The sequence below is a fragment of the Dromiciops gliroides genome, chromosome 3, assembly GCF_019393635.1.
Source record: "Dromiciops gliroides isolate mDroGli1 chromosome 3, mDroGli1.pri, whole genome shotgun sequence".
NCBI lineage: Eukaryota > Metazoa > Chordata > Mammalia > Microbiotheria > Microbiotheriidae > Dromiciops > Dromiciops gliroides.
In genome coordinates this window covers 73,126,084-73,149,051 of record NC_057863.1, presented here as the reverse complement: position 1 = coordinate 73,149,051, position 22,968 = coordinate 73,126,084, and the positions used below count along the sequence as shown (strand labels likewise).

Sequence of the window (22,968 nt, the reverse complement as noted above, 5' to 3'; positions counted from 1 at the left end):
CTACTTCTGGCTTCAAGTGACTTCTTCTCTGCATTCGTGTCTGAATGGAGTGTATTTATTTGAAAGGTCTCTGCATTTTCAGTTATATCTTCTTCTTTTTGCAGGGCAATGAGGGTTAAGTGACTTGCCCAAGGTCATGCAGCTAGTAAGTGTCAAGTGTCTGAGGACAGATTTGAACTCAGGTCCCTGAGTCCAGGGCTGGTGCTTTCTCCACTGTGCTACCTAGCTGCCCCCTCCCCCCAGTTATGTCTTAAACTCCAAGTCCAGCAATCTTTTTAAGTTACCACAGCACCCCTCAAGGCCAGAGCTAGGACTTGAACCCACATCTTCTAGATTTGAACCCAATGTACTTTCTGCTATCTTACATTTAATAAACCCATTCTTCTATTGTATAAAAGCTAAGTTACCCTGATTTACTGGGGAAGAGGGGAATAAGGGACTTAGAAGGGGGTATATTATTACCACAATGGGGAAGGTAAGCCAGGAGGACATGAAGATAGCATGTCTTAGCAATAGCCCTAATGAGGGTGTTATCCTCTCTCCCATCTTGGGGCTGCCTACAGCCAACACATAAAAGCTAGAAGTATGTTTAAAAGCTTGTGTTTAGAAGTAGGCCCTTTATATTAATGTACAGCTAATTGTCCTTGGAGGAGGAAGAGAAAGGGTCACATGAGTCCTCATTGTCATGACAGAGTATTGTGAGAATAGGGATCTGGTGTGTCTAGGTGACTTCTCTTCTTTGTATCTGTTTCTGTCTCTTGTGTCAAGTATGTCAGTATTTAATCAACATTTATTAAGTGCTTGCTATGTATCAGATGCTCTATTAAGCATTGAAGAAACAAATATCAAAAGAGAGCTCACAATCTTATGCAAGAAGACAACCCCAACCTCCCTCTCCCCCTCCCCCCTTCCCCAACACACACACAAACGCACACACAGACACACACAGACACACACACACACACACACTGAAAAGGAGGATGATCTGGAAAACGGGAGATTGGGAATATAATGCAAACCAATAGAAATCTAAAGCACAAATTAAAGACCATCCAAAAAGTAAGCTAAAAATCTGTCAAAAGTTTAGAGATAGTTATGTCCTTGATAATAAACCATTTCCCATGATCCTCTGCCCAGGTTACAAATGTGTCAAAAGTCACAGAACTGGGATCATTCAAGAAGTTGCAGCAAGTGTAGTTTTCTAGGAAAACCTCTAATTAGGTGCTAAACTCGGGGCAGCTAGGTGTCGCAGTGGATAAAGCACCGGCCCTGGGTTCAGGAGGACCTGAGTTCAATCCAGCCTCAGACACTTGACACTTATTAGCTGTGTGACCCTGGGCAAGTCACTTAACCCTCATTGTCCTGCAAAAAAAAAAAATAATAATAATGATAAATAAATAAACTCAATTACCATTTCTATTTGTTGAAGTACCAGGACCATTAGCACCTCATTCAAATTTATAGTCACAATTTCAGCCATTGGATCTGGTGAAGGGAATTCCCTACATGGACAAAATTATGATTGTTTTTTAAGTTGCTACAGCTCCAGCAACTTGATTTGGAGTCTAAAACTCAGAATTTAGACTTCACTTTATCCCTTCTGGAAGATTAGTGCAGGAAAATCTCCCTAGATAGAGATTCAAGGGAAGTGGCTTCTAGTCTTAGCTTTACACTTGTGTACTTACTGCTGGTGTGATTTTTGGCCAAGTCACTTAAGTTCTTTGGGTTTCAGTTTCCTTCATCTGAAAAAAATGAGAGGGTAGAATTAGATAATCTTTTAGGTTCTTTGCAACTTTACGATTCTATGTTTTAAGCTTTTATCTAAGGTGTGATATGAAAACATTCAGTTACTTATTAATAGGTACTGCTGCTGGGGGCAGCTACATGGTACAGTGGATAAAGCACTGGCCCTGGATTCAGGAGAACCTGAGTTCAAATCCAGCCTCAGAAACTTGACATTTACTAGCTGTGTGACCCTGGGCAAGTCACTTAACCCTCATTACCCCGAAAAACAAACAAACAAAAAATAGGTACTGCTGCCAATCATACTTATCAACACTGAGACATTTTAATTATTGTTTGTTATGTGCTCAGCATGGGTTTATAGTATCCAAATAACCAGTGAACCATGAGTAGAATTTCCAAAACTCTTTTATTCGTTACACTAGCAGGAAGGATATGGTGGGAATTATACAGCTAAAATGGGCAAAGGGCAAGGGAAAGGTTTACATATCAAAATGCAGAATGAGAAGATGTACTTTTAGGTGAAACTGTAAATTGATCAGTAAATACCAAGGGAGCTGTTCTGGAATTTGCAACTAGCCAGTTATCATCATGAAAAAATAAAGCTGACCCAGAAATTCTTTTATCATTAAACCAGTTAATCACCTGGGTTACATTTTTGGTGGTCTCAGCGAAATTGAAAAAGCTTTAGTTAAGTACGTGACTTGCTGTTTCAGGCAAAATGGCAGCAATACTAAAATTCTATGATGACACATACCTTTATAATACAAAGATTTTATGAATTCTTTTTTTTTTCCCATTCTCCCCAAATTGACTCTCCCTTCTGACTCCTGAAATCCTTTCTTCTTCTTTACTCTCACTGCCACATCACAATAGTGTCCTGACTGGGTCTTCTGTCTTCTATTCTTTATGTGAGCCAGGCTTACTTTGTCCTCACTTTCATCTTCCAAGCTTTGCTTCTGGCTCTCTAGACTTCACCACCAAGCCTCAGCTGCATGCACCCTGGAGCTTCACCCAGTGCCCATGACCTTCTTGCCTTTGAACAACCTTCTACCACTGCAGCTCCTTCTCCCATTGTCGGGTTCTCCTTGGAACAGTCATTTTGAGGAAGGGCCAAGAGGCCCCGGGCCCGGGCCAGCTTCACCATTTTCCCCATACCCCTCTGCAGTCCTCCTCGCCTCCAGGTTTGAGTTCTCTTTTATGTATTGTCTTCCTCTATTAGATTCTTCCCCCAAAGAAGTCTCAATCTGTATAGATCTTTTGACCCAGAAATATCATCACTAGGTCTAAACTCTGAAGGTCTTTATGCATGAGGTTCATAGGATTGTATTGGGGGTATAAGGTCTAAAATTCTAGCTGTGATGTTTAAAATCTAATGTGTGGTCACCTGATCTGACCCCAGTGTGTGTATGTGTGTGTGTGGGGGTAAACTAGCTAAGATTTACGAATCAATTCAGCAAGAGTTTAGCTTTTTAAGTATTTATTCAAGTGTATTAGAAGTTAGTGAAGAGGGACAGCTAGGTGGTGCAGTGGATAGAGTACTGGCCCTGGAGTCAAGAGTACCTGAGTTCAAGTCACTCAGACACTTAACACTTACTAGCTGAGTGACCCTGGGGAAGTCACTTAACCCCAATTTCCTCACTAAAAAAAAAAAAAAAAAGAAGTTAGTGAAGAGAGCGAGAGAGAATGACCCTAGTTTGGATCTATTTGGTACAGTCAGGGAGAAAAAGTTGCCTTTCCCTAACAGCCCACATGAAGTTCTCTGCCACCACCCCAAAGTCCGGACCCGAAAGACCTTGCTTCTCCAAGGCTTCTCCCAGAAGCTCCCCATGAAACAGGAAACAGGGCTGTCCACATACACAGCTCCAAGCTAATTGGCTGGTAACTTTGATAGACAAAACCCACAGGCGTTAGACATAACTTCTGGACACCAATCTGACCTTTGAAACCCCAGAGAGGACAAAACCCACAGGCGTTAGACATAACTTCTGGACATCAATCTGACCTTTGAAACCCCAGAGAGGTCACTTCCAGAAGCTGAAGTCACATGCTTTCTTTTCAGGCTAGAGCTCACAATGTCCCTCCCAGCAGGGGGTGTCATTCTAATTTTCACAGGGGAAATAGATGGGGGTTAGGGGTTTTTAAGAATTCCTCTTTAAAGAATTATACCCTCTTGCACACAAATCCAATTAGAATAAAATAATAGTTTATTTAGGGGCTAGGGAAAGAAAACCAAGAGAGAAATCCTTGGACTTCTTCTCATGGGGAGAAGACATGGGCACAGAGGCATGGTTCTCTGAGATATCTTTCTCCTTGAGCAGGAAGACAGGCAGATACTTTTATAGAGGACTGATGGTGGTCCGATGAAGTGATCATCTGACTGTGGAAAGTTCCCTTATTGGGGGAGGACCATCCCCGCACTGGTGGTGGCTGGGGGAAGTTGGGTGAGGGGTGGCTCGGGATCTTTCAAGCCATCTCAGTCCTCCTCATACCACAAAAGCAGCAGCCACACCTAATCTTATCTCCCCCAGGGGTGGGGGAGACTGGAATGAAGTGTGGTGGTCCTGGGACTCAGTCCTGATCCAGTGCCACTTGTCTCTTTAGGTGTGTCTGTCCTTTGGTTTAGTTTCTCAAACAGAAGGTTCTTTGATGGACCACTGAAAACTTCCGAGGTACCCAGGGGCCCACAACAGGATCACGGATTCATCATAAAATCTGTGGATCTAGAAGTAGAAGGGACATCTAAGGCTATCCACTCGTAGCCCATCTTTTTTTTTTTTCAGATGAGGAATTTGAGGCCTAGGTGATGCAGAGGGTGGGTTTAATTGATCAAATTGATGTTGAGGCATCCCAAAGAATTACAAGACTCAGTGACTCCATTTTCCAAGTTTTATTGCAATACTGTGAGTGACTGCAGGGAGATCACCAAGGAGCTGTCTTGGATAGGGGGATGAAAATGGTTATATTTATAGTAATGATATGGGATGGATTTAGGGGAAAATTGATCATGAGTCATCCCAAAAGAATTACAAGACTCAGTGACTCAATTATCCAACTTTATTGCAATACTGTGAGTGAACACAGGGAGAACACTATGGAGGTGTCTCTAGAATAGGTAAAGAAAAGACAGTCATATTTATATTATGGATAAATTGATTATCAGTCTCATTATAATAATCTCCACCTTAGGGAGGTACAAGGGAGGGTTTATCCTAATTTGGAGTTCCTGGGAGCTTGAGCCAACCCCTGAGGCAGGTACCTTTTCCCATGGAGGTGTGTTTTGGGGGTTTCCATGTCAAAAGGTGAATCTGGAGGCAAATTTGGCTTTTTCTGCACATATCACCTTTTCATTCCCATGCCTAGTTTCAGAATATTTTCGTTTATCAATTAGAATTTCTATGCCCTGTCTGTGTATCATTGTTATAGTTAAGGTCTCTATGACCTGCCTCTTGATGTTCTTGTTGTGAGTGCTGATTAATGTCGGTAACAAGAACCTAGGCCCTAACTTGTATTAATAAAGACTCAAGTCTTAAGTTATCCATTAACTGAGGTCTGAATCCCTCTTAGAACTCAGATCTAAATTAGAGCTTGGGTTTTAGGTTTTTCTGTTAACCCTTTTTTTGGCCTCCTACATCAGTTCCCTTCTTTGGGTATTCCTAGCTTCTGGCTATATAGTTCCTCTGCCCCAATTAAAGACCTTATTTTCTCCTATATTAATTGTTTCCTTAATTTACAGGTTAACAATATATGTATATATGTATAATTATGTATATACAAATATCTATGCATGTGTATATATATGTATAAATATGTATATATAAATATCTATGTGTGTGTATATATATGTATAAATATATATAAATATGTGTGTATATATGTATAAATATCTATCTATGTATGTATATATATATTTGGCAGGGCAATGAGGGTTAAGTGACTTGCCCAAGGTCACACAGATAGTAAATGCCAAGTGTCTGAGGCTGGATTTGAACTCAGGTCCTCCCAAATCCAGGGCCGGTGCTTTATCCACTGTGCCACCTAGCTGCCCCCCCAACCCCCCCCCCCCCAATGGTTTTCTGTCACCCCTAGCATCAAATACAAAAATCTTCCAGTTTGGCTTTTAAAGCCCTCCACAACCTGGTTCCTTCTTACATTTCCAGTCTTTTTTACTTTCTACTCCTCTCCACACATACTACAATCCAGTAACCCCAGCCTCCTTGCTGTTCCTAGAACAAGACACTCCATCTCCCCACTTGGGATAACCCCAGGCCTGGAATCCTTTGCCTCTTGACTTCCCCGCCTCCTTCAAGTCTCTGAAAATTCTATAGTCTACAAGAGGCCTTTCCTGGTGTTTCTTAATGCTAGCATCTTCCTGCAGAGTTTACCTTTTTTTTTTTTATCTCATCTATATCTTATCTGTTGTTGTTGTTGTGTTCATCCTCCATTTTTTTTTCGGGGCAATGGGGGTTAAGTGACTTGCCCAGGGTCACACAGCTAGTAAGTGTCAAGTGTCTGAGGCCGGATTTGAACTCAGGTACTCCTGAATCCAAGGTTGGTGCTTTTATCCACTGCACCACCTAGCTGCCCTTGCTTAGGTGGTTTTAGTAGGGCATGGCCACTCTCTGCAGGATGTTTGCATTCAGCCTCCTCCATTAGATTGTGATCTACTTGAGGGCAGAGTCACTTAACCCCAATTGCCTCAAACATCTCTGGTGGTCCTGATGTATATCTTGCACTGGAGCCAGATGGCTATGAAGGAGAGAATGAGGTTGATGACTTTGCACAGCCCTACCTCACTTCAATCAAACTCAGGGCAAGTCATGATATCACCCTGATGTCTTGGTCCTCTTGGAGAACTAAGTTCTTTAACTCATTGAGAAGACTAGATAAGTGCTTACTGATTTAATTTATCACTATGCAGATGCCTCTGGCAGGAAAGGCCTCAGCAGATTGTTTGAAGGGCCAGCCTCTGGGGCAGGAAGACTTGGGTGTGCCTCTCACCTCTGACTCATTCTGAATTGTGACCTCTTAGCCTCTTTGGTTCAAAAATCTGAATTCTGTTGGCAATAAGTTACAGAGAAGGGGCCGGTCTTCATTGGTAAGGAGGGAGCTTGCTCAGCATGGGCTTCCCTTGCTGTTCCACAAACAAGACACTTCATTTTAGCTAGTTTTCTGGCCATCTCTCATTCCCAAAACACTCTCCCTCCTCCACACTGACTACAGACCTTCCTGGCTTCCTTTTGTAGTTGTTTGGTCCCTTCAGTTGACGTCAGACTCTCTGAGATCCAATTTGGGGATTTTTCTTGGTAAAGATTCTAGAGTGGTTTGCCATTTCATTCTCCAGATGATTTTATAGATGAGGAAAGTGAGGCAAACAGGGTGATGTGACTTGCTCAGGGTCATACAGCTAGTCAGTGTCTGAGGCCAGATTTGAACTCAGGAAGCTCAAGCACCAACTCCCTGACCCTCAACAAGTCACTTAACCTTACTCATTTTTCCCATCTTCATGCTTTTGTTTCATGGAGCCCTTTAACAGTCTAATGAAATCTCTGGACTCCTTCTCACCTTCTAAGGTCCTTGTGGGCCTTACAAACTCATTTACCCCTTTTTTGCATCTCCAGAGCTCTTTTACACGGTGCCTGGCACATAGTTGGCACTGAATAAATATTTATTGAATGAATGGTTCAGTGGATAGAGCTGGGAGTTAGGAAGTTCAGAGTTTAAATCCCGATTTAACTCCATACATTAGCTGTGTGACTACACTATCGGCCTCAGTTTTCTGATCTGTAACATGGACATAATATAAACAGCACCCACTAAATGGTGAAGGTCTATAGAGATCATTGTAAACTACTTGGAAAACCTTAAGACGCTATACAAATGCTATTATTAGTATTCGCGTCATTTATTTACTCTTACTTGTGCTAAAGCATTTTGTAAAGACCTAAAGATTCTTTGGGTTATCGCTCTGGGGAACACTAAGCATCCTTAGAATGGAAATGAACTAGAGGCGCGATGGCGGGAGAACCTAGGGGGCGGGGTCACTCTCCTCCCTACCCCACTCCTGTACGCCCAGGAGCGGTGCGTATCCAATCGCGTGTCACATGAACGCTGCTAGTCCCGCCCTATCTGCACGCCCCGACCGGTCCAGCTCGAGCCCCGCCCTCTAATTGCTTCCGAAGCCGCCCCGAGGCAAGCGTTGAGCCGGGCGGCTTGCCCACGAGGAGCGCGCACGCGCCTCTCCCTCGAGGTCCCCCCCACCCCCGGGGAGAGAGAGCGCACGCGCTTCCCGCCGCCGCTACGCGCCCCGCTTCTCCCGCCCCTTGAGAAAGCGCACGCGCCTCCCGCCGGAGGGGTGCTCAGACTGCTACCGCCAACATGGCCCCTCAGATCGGTAATAACCTCGCCTTCGGCCCCCATGCTGGGGGTCCGGATTCTCCGCCTCGGGACCCTCCCCCCGGCTGGGCGGCGGCCGCTCCCCTTCCCCTCCTGCTTCCAGCCTGGCCTAGCGCCGCAGGCCCGGGGTCGGGGGGAAGGGAGAGGGCAGAAGAGCCTGGGAGCCAGGCCGGGGCCTGGGCCTGGGATCAGGTGCTGGGGAGGGGGTGGGGCGGGGGATCCGTGAGCTTCAGGAGTTCGCCCCAGGCATCCGAGGCCACCTTGAGTTTGCTCCTAGTCCCCTGCATCCCCTTCCCCTATTAGACCTGGAACCACACCATTCCCGTCCCCTACACACTATAGGCGCATAATAAATGCACACTGACCTGGCTCCCCACGCGGGGCTCTATCGAGACAAGCTTCCCTTTAATCTTGAGATAAAACTTCGCGGTCGATATTTACCCCTCCTCCAATCCCTCCCTGAGCATCAGATACTCCCAAAAAAGTCGGGGGGGGGAGAATGTAGGGAAAAACACCAAAACACCCCAAAAACATACCCCCCCCCCGGTTTCCTCAGCCCTGCTCAGCGTCTCCGACAAGACAGGACTGGTGGATTTCGCCAAACATCTGCACGCGCTGGGTCTGACCCTGGTGGCCTCTGGAGGGACAGCCAAGGCCCTGAGAGACGCCAGGCTCATGGTCAGGTAAGAAGCACCTGCTCTGTGGGCTCCTAGGGCAGAGCGGGCTGGGGGAGACCCAGGACTGAGGCTTGTCTTCCCGGCTTCTCCTCGAATGTTTGGGAACTTCGGGGTGTGTAACTGATTAGATCCTAGGGAATTGACGAGAAGTGACTTTCCCTCGACAGATAATCCTCAGGGCACTGCTGGCTAGAGTATTTCTGCAATGCCACACTGTCCCTATGGAATAGGTAGCCAAGGAGAGGGTAGCTTCTCAATCCACCATGTATTTTAGTAGCAAATACAGGCCAAGGGAGTTCCTAGGGGAAAAATGACAAGAACCAAAACATCTTCTGCCCTCAAAGAGAAATTAAGTTGTAATGGGAGAAAACTGCAAGCATAGATAATCAGATACAGAATGTATACACAGTATGATGCCTGGTTTTTAATAAATCCTTGGTAATTGACTGTTGACAAAATAATTTGGGGGAGAGTTGGAGCAGGGATGCACTGAAGAGGGGGCAATCAGGAGAGACCTCTTCTTCATGCCCAACATTTGCAAGATACCCATTAACTTGAAATTTCTGTTGAGCACCAGCATCCCATCACCCAGGTTTAGAACCTCAGTATCATCTTTCACTCTTCGTTCTCTGTAACTGTATCCAGTCAGTGATCACCCTAAATTCATCCCACATCATTAGGACATCTTATGGTTTCTACCTCCATGAAAGACCTCTAAGCTTCCAAATTTAACAGTATCTCCTTATCTTTGAAGAGGATAAAATAAAGCATTGCTTATTTACATTTTCTTCCTCTTTTTACCTTTGGCTTTAGAATGCGTAGAAAATATATATTCATTACCCAATATCAAGTAGAAATTTAAAGTAATTCAGTCTCTAAAAAGCTGATAGAACTAGTCATAAAAGAACTTATAAAGGGGGGAGGGGAGGACTTCCGATCCTGATGGATTAACAAGAAATTTCTACCAAGTTTTTAAAGAATAATGATTATCTATATTACACAGATTTTCAGAAATTGAGAGAGCACTCTATCAAACTCTTTATGAGACAGATAGAATCTTAATACTAAACCTGGCAAAGATAAAGCAAAAGATATCATCTAGGCCAATGTCGTTAATGAATATTTATTCAAAATATAAAAATAAAGTTCTTTCAGACTAGCAATTTATCCAAGAAATCTTTCATTATAACCAAATTGGACTGATAACAAACATGGCTAAACATTAGGAAAATAATATTGTATTCAAAACAAAAATGAACACTGCTTAATTATCTCAATAGATGTAGAAAACTCCTTTGAACAAAGTACACCACTTACTGTGAAGTATAGGCATAGAAAGCTTTTTTTAAATGAGAAAAAGTATCTCCTTAAAACCTAAAGCACTTATCCTATGAAATGGGTATACATATACTACATTTCCCAATAAATATAGGAGTAAAGAATGGTCCCTCTCCTTATTTGGTATAGTTCTAGAAATGCTAGTAATAGCAATGAGAAAAAGAAAAAAGTTAATATACAAAGAGAAGACAAAAGTGTCCTTATTTGATGGTGATAGGACAATTTATTTACATCCTAGGCATTTAACAAAGAAAACAATTGAGAATAGCTTCAGCAAAATTGCTGGCTACAAAATAAGCCCATAAAATCAAAAGCATTTCATGCAATAATAGAAAAGTAAATCTTATGCAAGCTAAGTACAAAATGGATATCTGAGATTACACACTCTGCTTATATAGAGTGAAAAATACTTCTTAAAGAATAAAGAACAAATTAAATAGCAGGAGGAGTATTCAGTGCTCATAGTGGACCCGTGTCAGCATAGTAATAATGACAATACTACCAAAGTTAATTTACCTTTTTAATGCTATTCCAGTCAAATTATCAAAAGAATACTTTATGGAGCCAGAAAAATTAAAGCAAAATTCATTTGCAGAAACAAATGATTTAGACTGGCAAAAGGAAGTAATGAAAAAAGGGTAAGAATGAATAGAGGATAGCACTTATTACAAACCAGCAATCATCAAAAACATTTGGTACTGTTGTAAAAAGTAGAAAAATAGATCAATGGAATTATATAATCCAGTGTTTGCTAAACCTGAAAATTTAAATAACTTTGGGAGGAGCTTCCTTTTTTTATTTAAAAAAAACTAATGAGAAAAATATAAAATGTTCTGGTAGAAATTAGGTTTAGACCAATCTTAACTCCTATTCTACCATAGAATGAAAATGGAGGTTATCTGAACATTAAAAGATTACTATATACAATAAAAAAATGAACACAGCAGATCTTATACCTATGTATCTATAGGTAGAAAATGAATTCCTAATTTCAACAAGGGATAGAAGCAGTTTTAAGAGATAAAAAGATAATTGTGATTACATAAAGTTTTAAAAAGCTCCTGCACAAAAAAAGTCTTTTGTTTAACTGAGAAAAGAAATTTGTATCAAATATTTCTGAAAAGGGTTTGTTATTCAAGATAAAGAGAACTTACAAAGGAAATGAACCAGCCAGTCTCAAAAATAAGTAATGCAAACTATTAAAAACCACATGAAAGGATGCTCCAAATCATTAATGATAATTAGGTGTCACCTCACATTCACCAAATTGGCAAATATGACCAAAGATGGGAATAATCAGTGTTTATGGAAAGGAGATGTGGGAAGATAGGCACATTAGTATATTGTAGGTGTTTCCAACCATTTTTGGAAAACAGTTTGGAATTAGTCAGATTAAGTGATTCAGAGGTCCATAATCTTTGGTCCAGAGATTCAGGTGGTAGCCATAAAATCTAAGGTCAGTGGCAAAAAAAAAAAAAAGGCTCCCTACACACCAAAATATTAGAGACATTTGCTGGTAGCAAAGAACTGGAGAACTGGAAGCAAAGTACATGCCCTTCCATTTTGTGGTATATGAGTATAGTTGAATATTACTATGCTATAAGAAAGAATGAACGTGATGAATATAGAGAAACATGGAGAGACTTAGGTGAACTGATAAAAAGTGAAGTAAGCAGAGCCAGGAAAAAAATTTACAAGAAGACTACAATATTGCAAATGGAAACAACCACAAAACAGTTGAAAGTCAATATTGTGGAATTGTAAAGAACAAGATTAGCCCCAAAGAAGAAATATGAGAAGATATACCCCTTCCTGCGTCTTTGCAAGGATGAGGAAGGGATCCATGGATATATCAGGATTGTTTTTTTTAATGTATTGATAAGTTTTACTGAAGGTTTTCTTTTCTCTTAAAAAAATAGTTCTGTGCTATAGTAGGTGGCTCTAAAGAGGGCAGAGGGAAGGGGGACCCATGGGGAAGTCTAGGTGACGTAAAAACCATAGCTATCAATAAGAACCTATTTTTAAAATGAAGATGTTCATTTATATAATTGCCTTTGGTGAAACTTAAATATGTATGTAAACCTATCCATTATATGATTTATTGAATAGAAACCATTATGTAACTCTTTTTACTTCTTTCTAGAGATGTTTCCGAACTGACAGGATTGCCAGAAATGTTAGGAGGACGTGTGAAAACACTGCATCCTGCAGTACATGCTGGTAAGTACTTGTGTGGTGTACTCCCTAGAAAATTCTTGAATGGTGTACTTAAAAGCATTAGTGAATAGAAGGAATAGAGTCATCCTCAACTTTTACTTCTCTCTTAGCCATTATCAGTTGCCAAGTTTTGTCAGTTCTTCAGAACATCTCTTGCTTCTCTTCCATTCACTTCACTCACAGCCATTCTCCTAGTAGAGGGTCCTTATCACTGCAGTAGGTCCTAATTGGTCTCCAGGCACCCAGTCTCTCCCCTTTCACATAACTGCAAAATTGATATTGCTAAACACAGATCTGACTATGTCATTCTGTTGTTCAAGAAACCTCATTTATTTCCTAATGATTTGGGGATAAAATACAAGCTACTAAGCTTGCCATTTAAAGTTCTTCATAGAATGGTTTCTTGCCTTCCTTTCTTCACACTTTCTCCATCTCCTGCTTAACTGGTCTTCTTCCTCCTGGAATATACTCTTTCACCTTAACTTCTAAGCTTAAGTCTGGTGCCATCTCTTCCTATGGGAAGCTTTTGGGGTACAACCTGAACCAATATCTTGTTTCAGGAGGAAGGGCAACAAAGGACCCTGGAAGCTCCCAATATATACTGTGACATTTAAAATTTAATGTGTGGTGGTCTATCTCTGTCCCAAGTATAGGGAAAATTGGCTAGGGTTTACTTATAAATTAGAAGCTTTAGCACCAGTTTTGGGCATTAAGCATTTATTAAAGTATATTAGATGTTAGTAAAAGGAGAACACGTGTCTCTGAAAGATAGGAAAGCATAGCTCCTAGGATCTATCAGAGAGAGGAGAAAAAGCTGCCTTCACCTATGAGTCTCAGGCCACCAAGAGGAAATCCCTGTGCCTCTGAGAGCAGAAGCTCCCTGTGGGTTGAGAAGACAGGCGGTCCCTACGCACCGCTCCAAGCTAATTGGCTGGTAGCATTCAAGTCCATTGATTGATATCACTTGAAGGCGGCGCTGAGGTCAGAGTTCAGATTCTCTGGTGGGAACAAGGCTTTGTGAGGTAACTTCCTGATGCTGGGTTGACCTTAAAAAAGGTCAGCCGGGCTCTGTGGGGGTGGGGGGTGGGGGGGTGCCTGGAAGTCCCAAATTTCTATTATTAATAATTTTCACAGTACTTGCCTACTTTCTGTGACCTTATTCTGTATTTCCCTCTGCCATCCCATCCCTTATGAGGACCAGCTGCTATAGTAGGCCAGTGGTACCAAGTTTATCTTCCTCTGTGCACCCCTTTTGTTTAGGGCTCCACTGTGACTCCATTTGGACCTATATGCCTATTAGGATTCACTTGTAGATTTGTGACTTGAGCCGATAAGATAACATTTTCCACTATCTATCTTCTCTTGCTTTGATTGTGACTAAATGGTGAGGGATAGAGGGAAGGATAAAAATGATTTGTTGAGGATTTCTGAAAAGTGATTAAATACTGTGATGCTGATTTGTTTTTTAAATAAAGTAAAACTGTGAAACAATTTTTTTCTCTCCAACTTTGGCAAATCAGGAATCTTGGCTCGTAATTCTCCAGAAGATAAAGCTGACATGGAGATATTTGATTTCAGTTTCATAAGGTAATCTTTTAAGTGATTATTAATTTCACAAGATCAGCTAGAAAAATGATGACTTTGAACAGACCACTTTCTCATAAAATTCTAGAACTCAGTTGCTATTGCGTCTCTGTTTCTTTGTTCAGTGTTTATGAGTGTTTACACACATAACATTTTTTTATGTGGGTAATCTAGATTAGAAACCAGAAATCACAGATTTCATAATTGGCCAAGAGAATTTTGATTATCATGATATTTCATTTTGACAAAACATTCTTTGAATGAACATCCTTACATTCCCTGAATAACAGTTTTTTAATTAAAGGAAGAATTATGTCCTTGAACTTGGACAGCAGAGAAGGGTCAACAACTCTTTGGCCTCAGTTTTGTTGCCTCTCCCTGTTTAACTTCACTTATGTTGTTGAGGTGATTGTACGTACTTCTGTTAGTTACTTGGCATTTCGTATGACATAGTATTTATATGCCACAACTTACTCAGCTATGCTCCACTTGGGTAAACCTATTTACAGGTTTTTATTATCCCAATTTTTGTGTATGTGCATCTTTTGCTGTCGGTAGCTTGCACATAGTGATGCATGATATGACTAAAGCACAGGCCATGTCAGCTTCTCAGGAGTCTATCTTGTCTCTAAAGTCCAAGCTATGCACGTCTCAATTCAAAGCCCTTTATTTATCCTTTGGCTCCTTGCCTGCCTTTCCATCATTATTTCACATTTCTGTATTCAACCTCAGCCAAACTGACCTTCCTTTTCCTTTGTTTCTGGCCTCCTGTGATTTGTGCAAGCCTGCAATATAGATTTTTGCCTCAGCTTCTTCTTTCAGGGTTTCCTTCAGGTGTTGCCATCTGTCAAGGAAAATGACGCATAGTGAACCAACTCTAGCTTTCTTAGATATTGCATAATTCCAGACTTTTTTGAAAAGGTGAACCAGTTGACAACTCTATCAGCAGTTAATTCATCTTGTTTTTCTGTAACCCCTCCAACAATAAGTTTTGTCATTTAGCACTTTTACTAGTCTGATAGGTATGATTTGCTTTAATGTATTTTTTTTGATCAATAATTTTGAACATTTCTTTTTTTTCTGGTTACTGACAGCTTCATAGCATTTGTCCACTGGGATAACTTTACATCTCATATTTTTATGACCCTGTAAATTTTGAATGCCACATTTTTCATATATACAAAGATTTTCCCTCCAAAGCATATCTTTTTGTTTTAGTTGGATTCTTATTTTGTGCAAAAGATTTTTGATTTTACATAATCAAGCTTGTCTACTTTGTCTTTTATAATTTCTTCTATCTCACATCTAATTATGAATTGTCCTTTCTGTAATTGTGAAAATCATTACCTTCCTTTCTCCTAGTTTGATTAGACTTGAAATTTATTGCTGTGTAAACTAGAATATTATAAATATAGCCTGAAGGAAACTTAAGAGTCATTTAGTCTCCTCCTCTTGTTTCACACTTGGGGTGGGGGTGCTAAGGGACTTGGCCAAGGTCATGTGGGTGGTATGGAAACAGCAGATGTGGTATCCACCTCCAAGTGTGTTGACTGAGTACAGGATTCTTTCTCAGTGATAATACTGTTTAAACCTGAGCTGCTGAAACAAGAAGACATTTTTTATGCTTTTGCCCCGCTTATTTTCTCACTTTTCTTGTTTTTGTCTTCATCCGCTTAGGCTTTTATACTTGGGGAGAAGACAGACATCGTAGCATGTAAAGCAGTTAGAACAGCTAGTATTTATGTAGCTCTTTAATGTTTGTAAGAACTTGCCATGTTAGCTCCTTTAATCCTCACGGTGACTCTGTGAGATAGTTGCTAATTACCTCCATTTTAGAGATGATGAAAGTGAGGATAAGTGGTCTGCTCAGGGTCACACATGTGGTTAGTGTCTGAGGCAGAACTTGACTCCAAGTTTAGTACTGCATGCTCAGACCCTCCTCAAGGCAGTGATGGTTAGGAACTTTTTGGAAAGGGAAATGAGAACTTAGGACATGGGGCAAGTCTTCCCAGCTTGCTGTTCTTCACAGCACCAAATTTGGTTCCATAAGAAGCAATAGTATTAAATGATGATGCCAGTTCCCACCTCCAGAAAATCTCAGGGGTTTATCTATGAACAAAAGCAGCTATTGAAATATTAGCCCCTTGTCCAGTTTGGTGTATTTGAACTCTTGGGCTCATAGATGAAACACTTTCACAGTTGAGGAGAGTGAGGACTAGAGATGTGAAGGGACTTGTTCAGAGTCACATAGGAATTGTAGCCTTCTTGGCTACAAATCTACTCTTCCCTTGCACCATACAGAACCTCATCAGGCATAGGAAGGCACATAGTATTAACTGTGATTTATGCACAATGAATTTAGAAATCTAAAGGTAGAAGTGATTATGGTAAAATGCACCAGATACTTTAGTATTTCTGATTTTAATGCTCAGATTTTAGTCTATTTCTTATGTTGGTTACTTTCATCTTTTAAAGACTGTAATGCTTTTTTTAGGTTATGAGAAATTTGATGATTTGCATTTTTAGTGAAGTCTAATTTTCTCCCACCTTCAGAGTTGTTGTCTGTAATCTGTATCCCTTCTTGAAGACTGTGGCTTCTCCAGATGTAACTGTGGAAGAAGCTGTTGAACAAATTGATATTGGTAAGTTGGGGAGGATTGTTGGTAGAGTGTGTAATGAGGATGGTTATGAGATTTTGATTTTGGCATTTGTTATTACTGAATAAAGTATAACTTTTTCTACCCATCTTAGTCTGTTCTTGTAAAGAATTGTAAAGAGTGTTCTGATTCTTTAGTTTTTAGTGAATAGTTTTTTAAAAATAGGGTCTAGTCTTCAGAGATAAAATTAAAGTATATCATTTAAATGAGTTGGTTTTATTTATTTGTTTTGAAAAGAAGATAATTTGTGGGTAAGTGAAATTGAGTTTTGATACTTTATTGCAGGTGGAGTAACCTTACTTAGAGCTGCTGCAAAAAACCATGCTCGAGTGACAGTGGTGTGTGAACCAGGAGATTATGAAGCCGTGTCAACTGAGATGTTAAACTCTGGTAACAAAGATACTACTATGGAGACTAGAAGGCAGCTAGCAGTAAAGGTATGAAAACACTTGGAAAAGCTTTGTGAAAAATAAAATGGTTGTTGTATTATATGAATATCTATTGTGTTGTTTGTAGGCCTTTACTCATACTGCTCAGTATGATCAAGCGATATCAGATTATTTCAGAAAGGAGTATAGTAAAGGAATATCTCAGATTCCTTTAAGATATGGAATGAACCCTCATCAAAGCTCTGCACAGTTATATACAGTGAAGCCCAAACTTCCTCTTACAGGTAAAGTTCAAATTTTATGTTTGCCCAGTCTAGTTGTTTCTTTGCATACATAAATATCTGAAGTTGTTTTACTTTTTTAAATGATAATGTTTGGGCTTTATAGTAAACTTTTATGAGAAGCCCAAGAATTTATCATTCATGAAAAGTAAGGTTTTCATCAGTCTTTGTTTTCTTATGTCACCATAATTTCCCCCACTGTCTCCCTCTCAGAGGGAACAAATAGTATTGTATAAATGCCAGAGAGAGAGTGAGATCAGTCTAATTTAGCAGTACATTGAAAAAGTCTGGAAACTTGTATAATGTACAATATTTATGGCTCTCTAACCTCAATAAAGGGGTAGGGTGGAAGTATCTTGTCAAATCTCTTCCTTCAAACCATGCTTGTTCTATGTAATTTTGCAGTGTTCACGTTTGGATTCTTTTTTGGTGGTTCTTTTCATTTACATTACTGTACTGATTAGGCTTCTTGTTTTCTTGGTTCTGCTTACTTTACTCTCTTAGTTTATGTAGATTCTTTGCATGCTTCTCTGTATTCATCGAATTTGTGATTTCTCTTGGTATAGTCATCTTGTATTACGTTCATTCAGCCATCCTCCAAATTGACAGGCATCTACTTTGTTTCCAAAGAATTAGAAATATGGACATTATACCTACATGGTCCAAAAGACTATTCTTCTCTTAGTCTTTGTTTTTGTGGCTCCATTTTCCCCTGATAAATGAGTAAAAGCTTTCAAAGATAATAGTGAATTTGTTGTATTCTTTTTTCTTTTTAAATATTTACAATTTTGTTCTCATCTCACTGCCACTTTCCAGTGTCTCTTCCAACCTCCCCTCCTTTATCCCTTCCCCCTGTAGAGCCATCCAATATATAAAGAAAAAAAGCAGCTTGGCCATGTTTGAAAGTTTGTGCTTCATTCCACACTTGTAGTGTGCTGCCTCAGAGGCATCATTCACCTTTAGTCTTCTGAAGTCACAACTGGCTACTACCTTGATCAGAGATCTCAATGTTTCACTATGTTCTTTTAGACTATTTGTAGTTGTATAAATTTTATTTCATTCTATGATAGTTCATAAGAATCTTTCCCAGGTTCTCTGAATTCTCAGTAGTTGTGATTTCTTATAATGTAGTAATATTCCATTTATGTTCATATACAAATTTTTTTTTAGCCATTCCTAGTCAGTGGATATTCAGCTTTTTTCCCAGTTCTTTGCTATTTGAAAAGGTGCTTCTTTAATTATTTTCTTATATATGAAATCTTTTTTCTCTGTCTCTTACTTCCTTGGGGTATTTGCCTAGTATTGATACCATTATTTTGTTTTCTCGTTGGCTTTGCTATTCTTTTCATGGGTCAGTTAGCTTAGAGACAATATACTCTAAAATATAGTCAGATTCTTCAGTTTTCTCGTTTAGTGTGTTGACATTTAGAACACACACACATATCCCCGTTTTCCTTACTAAAAAATACACAGTATATATGAACGTATAGCCAAAAACACTTAAAAAATATCAAATATCGAATTCCATCCCAAGGAAAAGCAAATTAATTGTGCCACAATCAGAAATCAGTCCACTTGGGACATGCTTCACCAACAAAAAGAAGGCAAGATATTTTTGAAAAGGGCTGCCCAGGGAAAATGTCTGCTTTTTAGTTTATGATGTTAGAATTTGGAAACACAACTTTATTAATAAATTCTAAATTTGGAATTCATGGGTTTGTGTTAAATCAGTACAAAGTTGAGAAGAGAAGTTAATTTCCAGTTAACTACAGTTACTTGGACTGTGTAATAAGGTTTTCATCTTCATTTAATATTTCTCATTATGACCTGGTATATGCTGCTCCTAGTGTACTACACATAATCCAGAGTGCATTTAACGAAAAGAAACTAAATTTACTAATATATGATACTTCCCTTGCCTCCCCCAGATTAAATTATATCACACTATGTATAGATTCCTCCTTTCCCCTCCCCCAAATTTTCAGTACTTGTATTTGGTCTAATTCATATTGTCAAGTTTATTATGCATGTAATCACTATGTTCTTCAGAGATCCGATTTCATTTTAGTCATTCCCTTTACTTCATGTGAATTAGAACTCAAGATATACCTCAGTAGATGACCCATATTTGCTAGGGACAAAACAATTCATCACACTAATGACGATGAATTTCTCCAATTTTAGGTAGACTGGTCCTCAGCAGAAACTTTTATACATATACATAATATGTCACTCACACAATATTCATAGGCTTTCCAGCTTCTTGGTAGGATGTGCCATCATTTAGGTTATACTATACTGGTACAGACTGAGGATGCCTCCATGGATGATAAATCCCTGGAATAGGAATTGAGTGGAAGATTTGAAAGGTAAATTGGGGAAATGAGTTTTTCTATCCATGTTTTTCAATATTTTTTCCTCACTAACCCTTGGGTGTTAGAATTAAGGTATTTCTACATGACCTTTGGAAATCTGCCTTGGCTGATGTTATGTCATTAGTCGGAAGAAAAAATGTATCTTAAGTGCTTCAATATTTGAACATTAGACTAATTTAGAAGAAAACCAAAAACATTTAGAACATCTTATAGAAGTTATATTCCATGTTTAATTTGTCCAGATGTTTGTTTTATTCTTTTTTTTTTTTTTTTTAGTGAGGCAATTGGGGGTTAAGTGACTTGTCCAGGGTCACACAGCTAGTAAGTGTTAAGTGTCTGAGGCTGGATTTGAACTCAGGTACTCCTGACTCCAGGGCCGGTGCTCTATCCACTGCGCCACCTAGCTGCCCCTTGGGTGTTTTATTCTTTTGCTTCCACCAATATTATCTGGGGGACATGTTAGTGTTTTACAGTTGTTGCTTTCTTTTAAAATTGAAAAAGGAAAGAGTTCATAATTTTATTGGTCTTGATTTATAAATTTACTTAACTGTCTATACTTAGAAAAATCAACAGAAAGTGTCATTTAATGCTTCAATAATATCCAACCTTTTCTTTCCCTGATTATTATTTTGGTCCTATATAAGTGCATATGTTTATCTTTGAGCAATTTATTCTTTACTGTCAGCAACATTTGTTTGTGTTCTTTAAATCTTTAATCTACTGTGTTTCTTCATAAAATGTTCATATAGCCACCACCTTCCCCAGTCATTATGTCTTAAACTATTTTCCTCAAAATTGAGAAGGAAAGAAAATGTATTTGAAAAGATTTGGGGGGGGGGGTGAAGAGTTGGGTCTTATTTTTATCTCAGTAAGAATAAGAATTCTTTTCTAGTTAGTTTGTCAGTGATTTGAGAATTACACAATCTTGAATATCTCATTTTTACTATATGGTTTTTTTTTTTGTTTTTTGAGGGGCAATTGGGGTTAAGTGACTTGCCCAAGGTCACACAGCTAGTAAGTGTTAAGTGTCTGAGGCTGGATTTGAACTCAGGTACTCCTGAATCCAGGGCCGGTGCTCTATCCACTGCGCCATCTAGCTGCCCCTCATTTTTACTATATGTTAAATGGTTGTCTGTGACAAGTTAAATTCTCATTAGTTAAGGGATGGAGTAGGAATCCTAACTATTCAATCTTTTTTGGGCAGTGTTACACATTTCTTCCCTACCTTTCCATTTAGTAGTAAAATAGCTTTGAAAAGAAAGGGTACTATTATGTGAGTGAATATCCTGTTCCCTGTTGGTTTTGCATATTAGGTATCCTTTATTGTTATTTTTAATTAGGTAAAATGACCAGCTTATTTGTAAGATCAGCATTATGTTTTCTTGTTAAAAGTAACAACTGGGCAATGTTTTAGTATAGCTTTAACTTTTATATCAAGATGATTTTTACATATATTTGTGTGGGCACATGTGTATACACCCAGTAAGGAAGAGGACATTAATAAGAAATATGGTCTCCATTTGAACTTTGTGGTCTGGTGTTTATAATGTGTGTTTATGTCTCATGCAGTTCTGAATGGATCACCTGGGTTTATAAACCTGTGTGATGCCTTGAATGCCTGGCAACTGGTAAAAGAACTCAGAGAAGCTTTAGGCATTCCAGCAGCTACTTCCTTCAAGCATGTCAGTCCAGCAGGTAATATATCATATTTTTAGCCAAAACTTTTTACCCCGGTGATGCTCAAAATGGTTGATTTAACATCTTGAGTATCTATTAATCTCGGTGATGTTGAAGCCGTCTTTGCCATGTCCTTGTTACCAGTATAAGTTATGCTATTAGTTTATGTGGTGATTTTGTCCTGAGCAGTACAAAGTATTTCACATATTATCAGATTTACTGTTAAAGTGCCCTTGTGACATAGAAAGGATAGGTGACATAACTATCTTATAGATCAGGATCCAAGACAGGAAATTGAAATGAGATGAAAATGAGGTCATAGCAGTTTATTGGAAGCCAAATTTACATTCTGTATTTTTAGAATGACTAAAAATTAACATGCCATAAAGCAAATGATTAAGATTAAGATTGAGAAGGAAAACCTGGCCTACAGTAAGATAAATCTGGAATCAAGTGACAGACAGACTAAAAAGGAACCCATGGTCTTTATTTCACACAGATTTCATTCTTTCCACTGAGTCAGCTTGTCAAAAATGAAGACATAGTGTAAGGAGGTGACCTCACCTTATTATGTACTGCAACATAGCTAGAGTCTAATGGGAGCATTGTGTTCCTCCAGATTAGGGAAGGAAAGGTGCTTAAATGAGAGATGGTTGTTTACTACTTAGTATTCTGAGAAATCTAATAACCAGGAGGTGATGTAGCAATGGGTTTATTTCTCCCTGTAGCCCAAGGACCACAGATGATCATTTCTTTAGCACCCAACCCAAACCCACCAAAACTGCTGTAGTTTAGTTCTCCCTTCCTACCCACAAACAGGTCAGTCATACACTGGTTCCTTTTCACTTGGGCTAAACAATTTATAGGCCTTCAGTATAAATGTTTAGATTTTGTAATTCTGAGTTGAATTTTTTAATGGTTTTATGGTTTTGTCCACCAGGTGCTGCTGTTGGAATACCACTTAGTGAGGAAGAGGCTAAAGTTTGCATGGTTCATGATCTCTACAAGAGCCTTACTCCATTGTCAACTGCGTATGCAAGAGCAAGAGGTAGAAGGAGCATAATTCTCAAAAGGAAAAGTACCGTGTATCTTGAATAGTAGCACGATGAGAAATTAACGGTGCCTTATAGAATGTGATTTCAGCTTGTTATTTTTAAGTTTTCCTGGCACCTCTAAATATATTAGATTGTTTAGGCACATGTCATTTGTAGGTTTATTTCCAAGGCTAAGATCTTTCTTTATGAAGCAGGATTGGACTATAGGAAAACTGTTGGCTATGGGCTGTGAAGTCAGAGGACCTTATTCAGCTGTTGTAAAAAGGGGGGGGGTTGGACTAGATGTTTTTTAGTCTAGATCTAAATATCTGTTCTTAAGTGACCTTGAAACTCTCCTATAGTATTGTTTGGTTAATCACTCATTTCTAATCTCACTCTTATGGAATCTAACAGTATCCTATAATAGTTTATCTAATCTCTTTACAGAATAAATTAATGTTAGATGGGGAATGCCTTTATGCTCTGTTTTAGTAACTTGTAATTACTTTTTGTGGAATACCTTTTTGAGGGTTTTGAATGATTTGAAAAACAACCTTTTTATGGAGGCTGGGTTGGGTAATGGATGGTCAGTCATATTTG

At 39.3% G+C, this 22,968-nt stretch overlaps 1 protein-coding gene across 1 annotated transcript in view; it reads left to right on the top strand.

Annotated features, from left to right (window-relative positions):
- The first annotated feature begins 7,980 nt into the window (after positions 1-7,980).
- Positions 7,981-22,968, top strand: part of ATIC (5-aminoimidazole-4-carboxamide ribonucleotide formyltransferase/IMP cyclohydrolase) — a 28,743-nt gene continuing 13,755 nt past the window's right edge. The window contains exons 1-9 of the mRNA XM_043996410.1: positions 7,981-8,137; positions 8,696-8,822; positions 12,298-12,374; positions 13,892-13,958; positions 16,509-16,597; positions 16,898-17,049; positions 17,129-17,285; positions 21,227-21,352; positions 22,275-22,382. Of these exons, the coding sequence (XP_043852345.1) occupies positions 8,122-8,137; positions 8,696-8,822; positions 12,298-12,374; positions 13,892-13,958; positions 16,509-16,597; positions 16,898-17,049; positions 17,129-17,285; positions 21,227-21,352; positions 22,275-22,382 (919 nt within the window). The 5' untranslated portion in view covers positions 7,981-8,121. The remainder of the gene's footprint in view (positions 8,138-8,695; positions 8,823-12,297; positions 12,375-13,891; positions 13,959-16,508; positions 16,598-16,897; positions 17,050-17,128; positions 17,286-21,226; positions 21,353-22,274; positions 22,383-22,968) is intronic.